This window comes from Hakea prostrata, chromosome 3 (genome assembly GCF_041222555.1).
Source record: "Hakea prostrata isolate BN-2017 chromosome 3, UWA_Hpros_2, whole genome shotgun sequence".
In the NCBI taxonomy this organism is placed as follows: domain Eukaryota; kingdom Viridiplantae; phylum Streptophyta; class Magnoliopsida; order Proteales; family Proteaceae; genus Hakea; species Hakea prostrata.
In genome coordinates this window covers 7,053,210-7,066,905 of record NC_142602.1, presented here as the reverse complement: position 1 = coordinate 7,066,905, position 13,696 = coordinate 7,053,210, and the positions used below count along the sequence as shown (strand labels likewise).

Below are 13,696 nucleotides of genomic sequence, written 5' to 3'. Positions count from 1 at the left end.
TGTCCGGTCCAATTTTCAGATAGTGGACCACCCATGCGAGGTTGAACCAAGTCAATAGTAAGGCCTCGACTAGAAAGCTTGTAGAGCTCTTCAACCCTCCTTGGATCTGGTATTTTCTGGGTTTTCTAATCCTTTTTAAGTCTTTTTTTTTTTTTTATGGTTTCAAATCCTTTGCAAGTTTTTACGGTCGGATCCGGTTCTATACGGACAATTGGACTGGATGATGATATTGTCTAAAGGTTTTTTTCTTTTTTTTCTTTTTTGGGTTTCGAAGGCCTTGTTTTTTTTATATATAATGAAATATGCCATTGGCAAGTTAAATCCACGACTTCACCACTAAGAAACAAGTTTTGTAACCATTTCACTAACCCTCCATTGATTTATCCAAGATTTTTTAAGTAAAATTATACTATAACAATAAAATACATGCAGTTGTTTTACCTTAAAATGGTCACTTGTCCTCTTCTTCTTTTTTATGAGTAAGAAAAATCATACCATATTTATAATGGATTTACAATTTACAGAATTTCTAAATTTCAACACCTTTACCCAATCATAGTTATAGGCTTGTAGCACTAATAAAATTGATAATTTGTCATAACTTGAAACCTAGGAGTGGAGTGTTGTCAAGACATCCTCCTCGTTATAGATGAAGTCATTCAAGGGTCAATAACACTATTATCATGCTTGAAAATAAAAAAACAAAGTTACTTTCCGAAAAAATAAGACTTGAGATGTTTAATGGTTGATGATGCTCTTTCTCCCACTAGTACTGGGGGTGTTTCAGTTGAAGATCTGATGTGCATTCGGAACAATGAGTTTGTGATTTTAGATGTCTAAAACATCCTCCGAAACAGCATTCTGATTAAGATAAAATAGATAAACATAGGCTTTTAAATAATCATCGGATCCGTGGCGCAATGGTAGCGCGTCTGACTCCAGATCAGAAGGTTGCGTGTTCGATTCACGTCGGGTTCAAAACCTATAGTTACAAATATTTTTTCCGTTTTTTTGAAGCTTTCAGAATGAAGCTTGGGCTGTAGTGCTGTACTGTTGGGCCTTGCAATGGGCTTTTCAGCCATAGAGCCTTTATAGAGTTGTGAATTTTTTTTTTTTCCTTTTTTGGTCAAGCAGAAAATCATTGAAAGAGCTCCAGATGAAAGCCAGAGGAAATAACAGAAGGGAAATCAAAAAGTCTTGAATCAAATTCTCATGGCGTTGAAGAAAAAATATAGGTGATTGGAATCAATATAGTTAGAAGATGATTGATTTGAAGAGATAGACTTGGGTGATAGGAGGCGTTACCTCCACAAAAGCTATGAAAGTTAACCGCTAATCTTGCATTGCATTATCCAAAATATTCAAAATTGGTTGGTACACATTGCTTGATGAGTCATCATTTAAGCTACCATACAAATTAAATAAAAATCAACCTCGTAAATGTTTTATCGTATAAATTAAATTTAGGTAGGAGAGTATTCAAAGTTTTTCTTCACAATGGGTAGACGCTATCTGTAACGGTCGAACCTTTGACCTCTTCACTGATAAGCATGGATCTCTACCACTCTAAAATGCATCTAAGCCACTGAAATAGAATATAATAAAGATACAATCCCCATGGAAGACATGCACTAACTATGAAGATATGGTCAGATTCTAGTCACCTAAGGATGTGTAATAGAAGCATCCATGAATAGCACACATAAACATAAAACACCCACTTGGAAGGAGAAAGAGAAAGGTTGTCTACTGGCTGAACATGCCATAGGCCAGCAACAGCTCCCCTGTTTATTCCTTCATCACAATACCTCTCCTTGGCGTGGTGCAAGCCTGCAATCAGTTTTACTCTTGACTTTGATCCCTTTTAAAACCTCTTCCAAAATCTATATGTAACACTGGTAAGTGTAAAATAACAGCCAACCGGATCTAATCGTGATCGGTTAAGAAACTCCAGTCAGGACCGGCTTGAGAGCTAAACTAGGGGTGTCGTAAGCGTGAAGAAACCCAACAGTTATACAAAGAAACATGTTCCCGTCAAACTCGGGATATGCGATCGTGTCTTACATGAAATCAATAAATGACTTAGATAAAAGGAGAAAAACTCTACAATCGGACGGCTTCAAAGAAAGATTACAAATAAATATGATGACCAAGAATAAGAGGTGAAATCTATATAAACTAAAGTATCACCTAAATCAAAGGTATCTAAATTGTTTCTCTCCATTATCGTTATTCAATTAAGTTATGCAACTAGCCATAGCTTTGTAGTGATCCATTATTGACTTAACCTTCGAATGTGGCTTCCCGACCATTCCCGACCATTGAATCGGCCCACATCTAATATTTGTTTGTAGGTATGCATTAAGGAGGGATTGATCAATTTTTGGATACATCAAACCCCAATCATATCTCCTATAGAGAATGCTAGGTTGTCATCTCATAATAGATTGAAATCAAAAGACAACCCACCAAAAAAATATATGTGAAACTAAAAGAACTCCCATTGAACTCTAAAATCCACATTCCATTCCAAATCTTAAAACAAGTCTTCCCTCTGATCTGAAACTCTTAAGTAACTGATCCCATCTCCAATTAAAACAAAAACATGGAATATGGAAATTATAAGCTTCCAAGAGAAACCCTTGACTCTTTAATGAGCCACCATCTTCTTACTTTGATATTTCTTCAACTTTCAATCCAATTCCAGCCCCTTTGTCTTCAAAGCTGGGGAAATCATTATGCTGCTGTGTTTCCCCTAATATTTCTCTCTACAATTTTAGCTCCTTCATGGCTCTCTCTCGATCATAGTTATCAAAACAGCAAAGTGATAGCAGCAAGGGAACCAATGGCATAAATTATATGTCATCCACTTTCAAAATTACAAGCTACACACAGTTACGATTTTCTGTTAAGAGGAGTGTAAAATGACATAAATGTCCTTTAGACGGTAAAATGACTTAATTACCTTAAAAATATTTATTTTCTTGCCAAAAAAAGTTTATTTTCCTATTTTTTGGAGCAAATGAAATCAAATAATATTTATAATAGATTTACAAGTTATAGTATTTCTAAATTTCCACAAGTTTACCAAATATGCAAATGCATTTTCCGAGCTAGGTGTTACCATGCCTGTAAATAAAATGAAAACTACATTCAAAAAATAAGACTTGAGATGCTTAATATCTGTCTCTCTCTCTCTCTCTCTCTTCCACTGCCATTGGAGCTCCTTCAGTTGAAGATGAGATGTGCATTGCCTCCGAACAATGAGTCTACCATTATTTGATATCTAACATCCTTCCAAAAGATATGCAGAAGCCCTCCTCTGATTGCCAAAAATTCAGTAAACAACACCAACTCAAAGAGATCACTAAAAGATATAAACCTGGATGGTAAAGAAAAAGAAAACTCTTGGCTATATACACTTATATGATATTGAGCCAGTAAAAAATATTGTATCATTAGCTAAATATTCATCAGTAGATTATCAAAGAATTCCACATAATCAACAGACATAGAGATGCATATGCAGCAAAATTAATTAAAGGGTTGATACAGGAGAAAATAAAGCAGAATGGCAGATTCCTATCAGCTATATAACAGTCCATAAACAAACTAAGGGACATGACAAAATACTTTGAGAATGTCTCCTAAATCACTAAGACAAGATATATAATAAGTGATTTTACTTGGGTTCATGCATTGAATCATTAACATTGTGGACTATCGGATTGAGATCTCGAGTTCGAGTGTTCGACAGTTGAGAAACCAGCGGTCGATATGGAAATCTCAATCAAGATGCACAATCTGATGGCCTAAAATCATGTTGAACGGAAGCAAAATCCCAAATACAGGCAGGAAACCCTACCATAATTATCATCAAGAAACAAATAAAAATTATCATCAAGAGACAAATAAGAAGTACCATCTGAAAATTTTCTGCCTGATGGAGTTCGAAAAGAATCAGGTAGGAAATGTGTGAACTCCTCGAGCAAGTCTGGATTACCAGAAAAAATGGCAGCTACCTACAAAAACGTAGTGTAATTAAGTAATCATACTCAAACAGCTAGCTGAAAGAAAAGAGTGCATTATATCCAAACAGAAGAGTAGAGAAAGATAGAATAGTCAAAATGGAACTGAAACAGTAGACACAAAAGGAGCTGCATGAAAATATACCTCTTGATAGACCTCCGTGATGGACTTATTCTCCTCCCGGTACATTCTCAAAATATCTATAAATAATTTGTACGCACCTTTATTTTGGAACCGCTCCTGTGAGCAACAAGCATTAAAAAAATAATAAAACGAAGAGGTCTAAAAGTCCCAAAGTTCAATAGTAAGACAGCAATCACACCTTTATTTTGTGTACAAAATTGATAGTTTCTTCAAATTCAAATTCAGCCCCATATATATATATATATATATATATAATATATATATATAAGTTTAGATTGGCGAAGCACCAATGCTAAGGAATACGCCCACATATATTTTGTAGGGCCCACATATATTTGACAAAAATATGTATTTGGGGGGGGGGCAAATAATAAAAGTTGCACCAATGCTAAAGAATTCGTCTATATATATTTTGTGGGGCCCACATATATTTGACAAAAATATGTAAATTATTGGTAATGATATTTTTTTCAACAAGATATAGGTAAATTAAAGCATGAATTAAAAAAAAATACACATAACTTCAACCCTAAAAAGTGAGTTGCAAACAAAAAAAAATTTTAAGGTAAGAGATGCAAACCAATGATAGTTAGTTACCTTACTAACTATAGATATTTTATTATAAAATCAAATAAAAAAATTGTAGAAGAAATAAATAAATTGAAAAAGAGAAAGAGAAAGAGAAAGTGAACCTAATTGTGGAGAAAGAAATAGAAAGAAAGAGAGGGAAGAGAATAAATAAGAAGAAAGAGGAGAGAGGAAGAAGAAAAGAGGAGATATGAAAGAATAAATAGGGATTGCGAGTTAGTTTCCATTAGAAATGACATTTTGAATATTTGATAATATATATTTTTCAAAAATTTCCCTTAACCGCGTTTATATAAGGAGAATATATAGGAAGAAAAGATGTGAGAGAGAATAAATAAGATAATAAATAGGGATTGAGGAGTTAGTTTCCATTAGAAATTACATTTTAAATATTTAATAATATATTTTTCTCAAAAATTTCCCTTAACCTATAGAAGAAGAATAAATAAGAAGAAAAGATGTGAGAGAGAAGAGGGGAGAATAAATAGGAATTGAGGAATTGTTTTTTAAATAGGTATGACATGTATACCCATTATTTAACCTTTAAAACCTGTTTTCAAATTTGGGGAGGGGCAAATACTGATATTTCAAATGTCAGAAGAGAAAAAAATTAAAAAAAAATAAAGAAAATTAATATAAAAAATGAAAATAACTAAAAAAATTATAAAAAATTTTAAAAATCCGGAGGACCATGGGCTCCTTAGTGGGTCCGCCCCTGTTAATCCTAACACAAAGTTCCAACAACAAGAGAGAAACTACACCTTTATTTTGATTACAAATTTTAAAGCATCTTCAAATTCCATAGTCTTCTTTGGTTGAGGTTCATCACCATCAAGTGGGAGGGGGATCTCATATCCCTTGGGTACAAATTTATTGAAGCCCAATATTAGGTCAATGTGCCCATTGAGTATGCCTTTCACCTTTGCTATAGCTTCGCTGGTATTAATTCTGCAAGGAAAAAAGTTGATGAGAAACAGGTGATCAACAATGTTTCAGCAGAGCAGATCCATATGCTATAAAAACAAATCTCAGAAACCCTAGAAAGAGAATGAGTATAATGATCAAACCTTTCGTCCTTAAAATCCCTCATGACTTGCAGGAATTCCTCATATTTCTCCTTATTGTCTTGAAATTTGTTTTTCACGGATCTGAGATGCGCGATAGCATCTTCAGTGGTTAGTTTCCGCTTACCTACTCCTCCTCCTCTTCCATTCATTTGAGTTTGCCCAGAACTTCATTAAGAGAAACAAATTAATCAAGTCCTATTAGAACGACGAGACGACAACCAGAAGAAATGTTCATACTCATAGAACTATATTTCGGCGAAATTCGCCTGGGGCGAAACGATATTTCGGAAAAAATCATTTTTTTAATTTTCTGTGTCGTATGGGCAATATTGAAACTGTACTTTCCAGTGGTGATAATCCGGTATGGTTCGGCAACTTTCCCCATTTTTTTAATTTTTTGTGTGCGATTTTTATACAATTGCTTGCACCCTTTAGGCGACCGACTATATTCTAGTGATCTAATCCGCAGGAGAAGTCTACATGCCATAACTGTGTTTATAGGAAGACTTTTTATAGCAATAATCTTTATGATTAATGAGCAATCTTGCCAACTATATTCTAGTGATCTAGTCCTCAAAAGTCAACATGCCAAATGTGGTTAGGGAAGAGTATATACATGAAATAATTTATGAAAACAATTTAAATTATGAAGAGAATTTTAACCGAATTTAAATTTAATTGTGGCTAGGCAGGAGATTTAAATGGAAATATTTATTAAGAAAAAATTTAAATTGGGCAAAAATTGAAAATTATCAAAGTTAACATGCCAAATGTGATTAGGGAAGAGTGTATACATGAAATAATTTATGGAAACAATTTAAATTATTAATGAATCTTATAAAAGAATCTTCAGAGTGATTTGATAATGATGTCCTCCCTACATCATTTTAAATGGGATGTAGGTAAAAGAATTTAAATAGAATAATTTTTAGGAAATAATTCAAATTTACCACATATTTGTGTTAGATTAATATATGACATCAAATTTATCAAAATTATTGAGTAAAAATACCTAAAAAAATTATGGGCAAAAATTTCTATATGGGCGAATATTTTGCATTTTGACCGTGTTGTGGGGTAGCAAAACTAAGTTCCTTGGTCATATTATCAAATAATTTAATCTCATTCTCAATCTCAAGAAGAATAAAGAAAATAATAATAATAATAATAAAGGAAAAACGATACTCGAGAATACAAAGCAATGAAAGCATCGAAGCAGCAGTAGAATGACAAAACTAAGCAATAATAAGAAATTAAAGAGATAAGAGAATTACGATTGTTTGGTATAAATTTTAAGTTTCTTGAATGAATGATTTTTTTTTTGGTAAATTCTTGAATGAAAGATGAACACTACATACCTCATCCTTTTGCAATTAGAATCTTCCACGTCTTCTTACTCTTTTCCAATACTTTGTTTAAGTTTACAATTTTACTATTCTACTATTTATAACATGAAACTCTAACCCTAACAATTATCAAAAAAAAAAAAAAAACCTTACAATTCCCACAATGCTATGGGAATAGTATTTTATTTTAAATATTTTTGGTGAATATGGATTTACAATAATGGATCAGCTGAAAGACCATAACGGATTTGTTATGATTTGAATTTGATTTTTGAATTCAATTTTTGGATTCAAGTTTTTAATTTTAAATTTAAATTTGAATATTGTAAACGAATCTTGTACAATAACCATGTTTATTTATAAATACATAAGACTTACCCATCAAGGTAAACAACCTGTTTGGCCATACTTAGTGCTTTTATTGTAGGCCATACCCATAAGTCTACAAATTTATGTTTTTAATGTAAAAAGATGAATATCTAGATTTATAAATGAGAGAGTTATACCTGTTTGGTTGTGTGAATCTCTAGATTCATGAAATCTAGATATTCACATTTTTACACTAAAGATGTTAAATCTGTAGATTTATGGACATGAGATGAAATCCAAAGATTTCACCCCTACTATAAAAGTGTTAAACATTTGAACTGTGACTCCAGACTCAAGTAATCAAACAGTTAATGCAATAAAGCGTGTCCCCGGCCGTGCTCTCCCCATGGTTGTTGACCACTAATTACAAGGGAGAGCGTGTCCCGTGACGTCTGCGCCCCCCCCCTCTCCCCATGGTTGTTGACCACTAATTACAAGGGAGCTCGTAGATTAGGGTGATGGGATTTTTTTTAATATTTTACTATTTCTAATTGTGGGATCCACATAATTTGTGCTAATTACAAGGGCGGGAGATTATGTGCCATTGGATGGGTGCGAACCCAAAACCTCTCTGTGGGAGTTTGGGTTGTTAACCACTAAACTAACCTACCATTGACAACAGATCCGTGGCTAAAACAAACCAATTCAAGATTGCCCATGAAATTAAGATGCGTTCTCTTCTTTAATAAAGCCCAGCCCAGTTAGTTTATTTAAACCAGCATTCAGTGTTCAGTTCAGAAAAGAGGGGCAGAGGTGGATTCTAGAATTAAGCTTGGACTGTAATGCTAGGCCTTGCAATGGGCTTTTCAGCCACGGAAGCTTTATACTTCTCTTCCTCTCCTTCTCCTCTCCCCCAAGTTCTGCAATTTTAACTTCTGGGTTTAAGTGATGAATTAATCAAAATAAGTCTTAGGATTAAATCCTCATGGCGTTGAAAAAGAAAGTGTATCAGCCATTGATGATTCCAAATGTTAGTAGCGAAATACATTAGCATTTTTTTTCTTCTCACAGAATGGAACATGGTGGAAATTAAAGATGTCCCTAAAGAAGCACTCTGCAAGAAGTTGAGCTTGGAGATGGAAGTGGAATTCATAATATGGAAAGGAAACCTTGAACTTGCCGACAAAGAGCTAGTGCACTGTGAAATGGTTCAGCATTAAGGCAACAAGATGTGTGATAGGTATATGCAAGATGTTAGAAATAAACTTTGTCGGTAGCTTAAGTGATTTTACTTGGATTCATGCGCTGAACCATTAACATTGTGGATTATCGGATTGAGATCTCGATTTCGATAGTTGAAAAATCAGCCGTTGATAATATGAAAATCTCGAGTAGAATGCTCGAGTATCTTCACCGGTGAGGCTCTGGCTTTAAGGGAGGCGCTTCTATGGAGTAAGAATGAGGGATTAAAAGAAGTTTTGTTCGAATGCGATTTGCAGAGCCTTATTCATCGCAGTGTGGACCCATTTCTCCTAGTTGATTCAGATGCCCTTCAAGTGGTGGAGGATATTCGTCAGCTTCTTGCTATTGAACCCTCTTGGTCGGTTCATTTTGTTTCCAGATGGGCTAATTCTGTAGCCAACAATCTAGCTAGGAAGGCCCTGTCCATGGAAAGTAGGACGGTATGGTCTAATTCCAGTCCTTGACTTCTTGAAACATGTACTCAGGATGTCTTGGCATTTTTTTGCCCTTTTTCTAATTAAAGATTCGTTTACCAGAAAAATAATAATATGAAAATCTCAATCAAGATGCACAATCCGATGGCCTAAAATAACATTGAATTGAAGCAAAATTCCATAATCAAATACAGGCATAGAACCCTACCATAATTAGCATCACGAAACAAATAAGAATTATCATCAAGAGACAAATAAGAAGTATCATCTGAAGAATTTCTGCCTGATAGGGTTCCAGAAGAATCAGGTAGGAAATGTGTGAATTCTTCGAGCAAGTCTGTATGATCACCAAAAATGGCAGCTATCTACAAAAACGTAATATAATTAACTAATAACACTCAAACAACTCCAAGAATTTTTAGAGAGACTAGTGCATTCAAAGAGATAAAAGAGTAGAGAAAGATAGAATTGCCAAAATGCAACTGAAACAAACTAGACCTAAATAAAAGGAGCTGAAAATATATAAATACCTCTTGATAAACCTCATTGGTGGACTTATTCTCCTTTCGGAACATTTTTAAAGTATCTAAGAATAGTTTGTACACGCGAGGGTCATCCTGGAACCGTTCCTGCAAGCACAAGCATTAATAGAAAAATTAATAATAATAATAATAAAATAAAGAGATCTATTAAAAAATCCAAAGTATTGAGTATGACTCATGCTTTACATTGTATTGCTGATAGACACGGGTTTCGCACCCCGTGAGCGAGAGGGGATCCGAGAAGGCCGCCCCGACAAGGGTATGGGCAACGCCCCCATAGTCGGTAGAGGGTCCATGTTTCTGTGGCCTCGGAGTTCTTTACAGTTTGGGTTTGAACCCATGAATAGCTGTGGTTCATGGTTTCTAATCACACGCACACATTCATCTCTTTTTTTACTGTTTTTTATTAGATTTTTGTGTGATTGATAGCTTTAATCCTAATACAAAGTTCCACCAACAAGAGAGAAACTACACCTTGATTTTGTTTAAAAAATTGAGAGCTTCTTCAAATTCAAGAAACTTCTTTGGTTGAGGTTCATCACCATCAAGTGGGAGGGTGATCTCATAATTCTTGGGTAAAAAGTTATTGAAGCCCAATATTAGGTCTATGTGCCCTTTGAACATGTCTTTCACCTTGGCTATAATTCCGTCGGTGCTAATTCTGCAAGTAAAAAATCGATGAGAATGAAGTGATCAACAATGTAACAGCCCAGGCATATGCATAAAAACAATTCTCAGAAACCCTAGAAAGATAACGATTATAATGATCAAACCTTTGGTCCTTAAAATCCTTCACGACTTGCAGGAATTCCTTATATTTCTCCCTATTGTCTTGAAATTTGTCTTTCACGGATCTGAGGTACGCCATAGCATCGTCACTGGTTAGTTTCCGTTCACCTACTCCTCCTCCTCCTCTTCCATTCATTTGAGGTTGCCCAGAACTTGATTAAGAGAAACAAATTAATCAAGTAAAACTCTATGATATTTCAATAGAATAATCTCCGCACAATCCCTATCACTCTATCAGAACGACGAGAAGACGAACAGAAGAAATAGTCATACTATCAAAACTTAGATCTCATTCTCAAGAAGAAGAAGAAAAAGAAAAAAAACAAAAGGAAAAACGATATTCGAGAAAGCATCGAAGCAGCGATAGAATGACAAAACTAAGCAATTAATAATGAGGAAATTAAAGCGATAAAAGAATTACGATTGTGAGTTAGAAATTTTAGGTTAATTGAATGAAAGATTAACACTACATACCTCAACCTTTCGCACCTAGAATCTTCCATGTCTTCTTACTTTCTGAGTTTCTTCGAATATCTCTTTTAATTCTACTATTTCCTTATTCTCCTATTTATAACATGAAACTCAAACCCCAACAATTCCCACAGTGGTAAGGAAAAGTATTAAATCATAAATATTTTTTTGTACAATTTCCTTATTCTGCTATTTATAAGTTATAACATAAAACTCTAACTCTAACAATTTCCACAACGGTAAGGGAATTTAAGTAATGAACCCGTATTAGTTAAGCCCATTCTCAATATAAAACTAAATAATGGACTGGTGTTAGTTAAACCCATCCACTTTAGCTCAATTCATTTTCTCAACCAATCATGATTTTTTTCCCTCTACCGAACAAAATAAGAAAACGCTCACAAAAATAAATAAACTAACCGACTCATAATACTTAAGGTAAGGGTGTCAATCGGTACGGTTTCGGTAATTCGGTACGGTTTCGGTACGGTACCAACTTTGAATACCTAGAACCGCCGTCCTCTTTACGGTGTCGGTTCGGTATTTCAACGGTCCGGTCGGTTTGGATAAATCGGTTCGGTTTTCGGTTTCTAGGCCGTTCATCGGTTTTATTATACATCGGTTCCTTTCCGCCTGTTGCCCAATCAAACACCATGAGTGATGACTAGTTTTTTCGCTCACGGTTTTCACTTGGTCACTCCCACCGTCCACAATACAAATAACTACAAATGGCTGAATCTGTTCGTAAATTAGTGGTTTGCATCCATCATCAGACTAAAACTTGTCTGTGGGGTTGCATCACATGAGTGCATATATATTTTCCTTTACCCTTTCAAACGAATGAAACCTATGAATTGTTTGATATACAATATAATGTATGATGTTGAGAACATTTAGTACTGACAAGTGACAATATGCTTAATGTAGGATTAGAATAATGGATTGAAGGAGTGACCTACTCAAGCCTTTGGACAGAGTAGACCGTGGTTCCTAGACTCCCCAATGGATAATGTCTAGGTCCTGTTGCCTGTGAAACACCAAGGCAATGAAGAAAGCACCTACATGGCTACATTATGTCGATAAAAAAACTGAAACAAATACATTGACAAAGAATAAAATTTCTTTTTAAACCTATAAAATTGAAAACCACCATTAAATTCAAGACTTCAAGTCTTCTGTCTTCAAGTACCATAAACAAAGACAGCATCTTGCCTTGCCCAGTATTCTTCTATGCTACCTAGAAGATGGATTTTACAAAGGCTGTGAACAAAGAAGAAATAAGAATTGAAGAAGATGTCCCAGTAGTCACCACTGCATTTCAAAACTAAGTAACGGACAAATCTTTTTCAGGGCTCCACTTGAGCAGGAGATTCTGCAACTGCTGCGATCAACACCATTATCTCCAACTCACAGACCATCATATAATCAGAACAAAACCCTCCTTTGAGAGATCAAAAAGTTATTATAAACATCACAAAATAACATAGGAGAGAAATTAATGGGGAAAGGGAATGGGGAAAAAGCTAAATTACCTGTAAAATTAAGGCACATACCCAATTTATGCAACGACCAAAGAGTGCAGCCCGTACAAAACCTGAGGGAGATTCACCCAGTCGAGGATCCGCATCCATTTTTGAGCTGCTTGAACACCTATATAACTTTTCACCCAAATATATATGAGCGGATTTCTGCTCTTCAGGCTTGAAGAATGAAGAAATTGACCTCTAACCTCTTTCCCTCTTTCGTTCGCGTGGGCCGTGGAGCAAGGCTTTCTTGATATAAGTAGAACACTAGACTGCTAAAGTAAGATCTGAGAAGAGGACGAAGACGATTTTTGCTCTTAATCTCTTATGAGTTATGAGTACAACTAGAATATCACCCCCGGAAATGATTTCTGCTCTTCAGGCTCACGATTTCTGCTCTTCGTTTTCATGTGAAGCTTGAAAACGATTTATGCTCTTCAAGTTCACGGCTTCAGGCTCACGATTTATGCTTTGAATATGAGACTCATGTGATGATGTGAGACGAGGACGATGAGTGATTGAGAGAATCAGAGATTGAGAGATGAATCGCGTTGAGCACCGAAGACTCGAAAGGGCGAGAGTCTGCTCTGAAGAGTGAATGAGAATCGCGCTTGCCTTAGGGCACTGGGACGTGTATTCATTTTACCATGGTTCGGTCCGTTCGGTTCCATCCGTCGGTTGTGCATCTGCCGGTCCGGCCGCCGAATTTTCAAATTCGGTTTCGGTCTGTACCGGACCGAATTTTGGGGGGTGTGGTTGGTGTGGTGGTGTGGGGGGGGGGGGCGTTGTTTTTTGTTGTTGGGTTTCTTTTTTCCCCCCTTTTTTTGGGGGCTTGTTTGGTAGCATGAGTCTAGAGATTTTAAATTTGTATATTTATCTATGGAGTCATAATTCATAAACTTAATTGTTTGGTTAACTTGAATTTGTTAAAATTTCATTATGAAAAAACCGTGAATGCGTAAATGTTTAGTGCTTTTATAGTAGGGATTAAATAAATTTCACCCCATACCTAAGGGTGTCAATCGGTACGGTTTCGGTATTTCGGTACGGTACAAACTTTGAATACCGAAAACCAGAACCGTACCGTACCGAATTTAAACGGTACGGTACGGTTTCGGTATTTACAAAATCGGTTCATTACTTTTTGGTGTTAAATCGGTACGAAAAAACGATTTAAAAACGGTATCTAATGTGGTACAATTTTTGTACAAA

At 35.3% G+C, this 13,696-nt stretch overlaps 1 protein-coding gene and 1 non-coding gene across 2 annotated transcripts; one reads left to right on the top strand and one right to left on the bottom strand.

The window, feature by feature from the left end:
- Window positions 1-906: 906 nt before the first annotated feature.
- On the top strand, window positions 907-978 carry TRNAW-CCA (transfer RNA tryptophan (anticodon CCA)). Its single transcript has one exon. It is a non-coding gene; the product is annotated as a tRNA-Trp (tRNA).
- A 2,812-nt stretch (window positions 979-3,790) lies between these two features.
- On the bottom strand, window positions 3,791-5,977 carry LOC149020455 (Paired amphipathic helix (PAH2) superfamily protein). Its single transcript, XM_089146835.1, has 5 exons — window positions 5,829-5,977; window positions 5,538-5,709; window positions 4,174-4,269; window positions 3,923-4,022; window positions 3,791-3,861 (listed from the first exon to the last, which is right to left on the bottom strand). The coding sequence occupies exons 1-5, from the start codon at window positions 5,975-5,977 to the stop codon at window positions 3,791-3,793; spliced, it is 588 nt and encodes a 195-aa protein (XP_089002961.1).
- Between the last annotated feature and the right edge of the window lie 7,719 nt (window positions 5,978-13,696).

What these genes read in the sequence shown, in the direction of transcription:
- LOC149020455 (XM_089146835.1), bottom strand. Translation starts at nt 5,977, where the DNA reads ATGAATGGAAGAGGAGGAGGAGTAGGTAAGCGGAAACTAACCACTGAA. An exon ending in TTGAAGATGCTTTAAAATTT is followed by an intron (nt 4,270 to 5,537) that starts GTAATCAAAATA and finishes TGTTGCTCACAG; the next exon opens with GAGCGGTTCCAAAATAAAGG. An exon ending in TCACGGAGGTCTATCAAGAG is followed by an intron (nt 4,023 to 4,173) that starts GTATATTTTCAT and finishes ACGTTTTTGTAG; the next exon opens with GTAGCTGCCATTTTTTCTGG.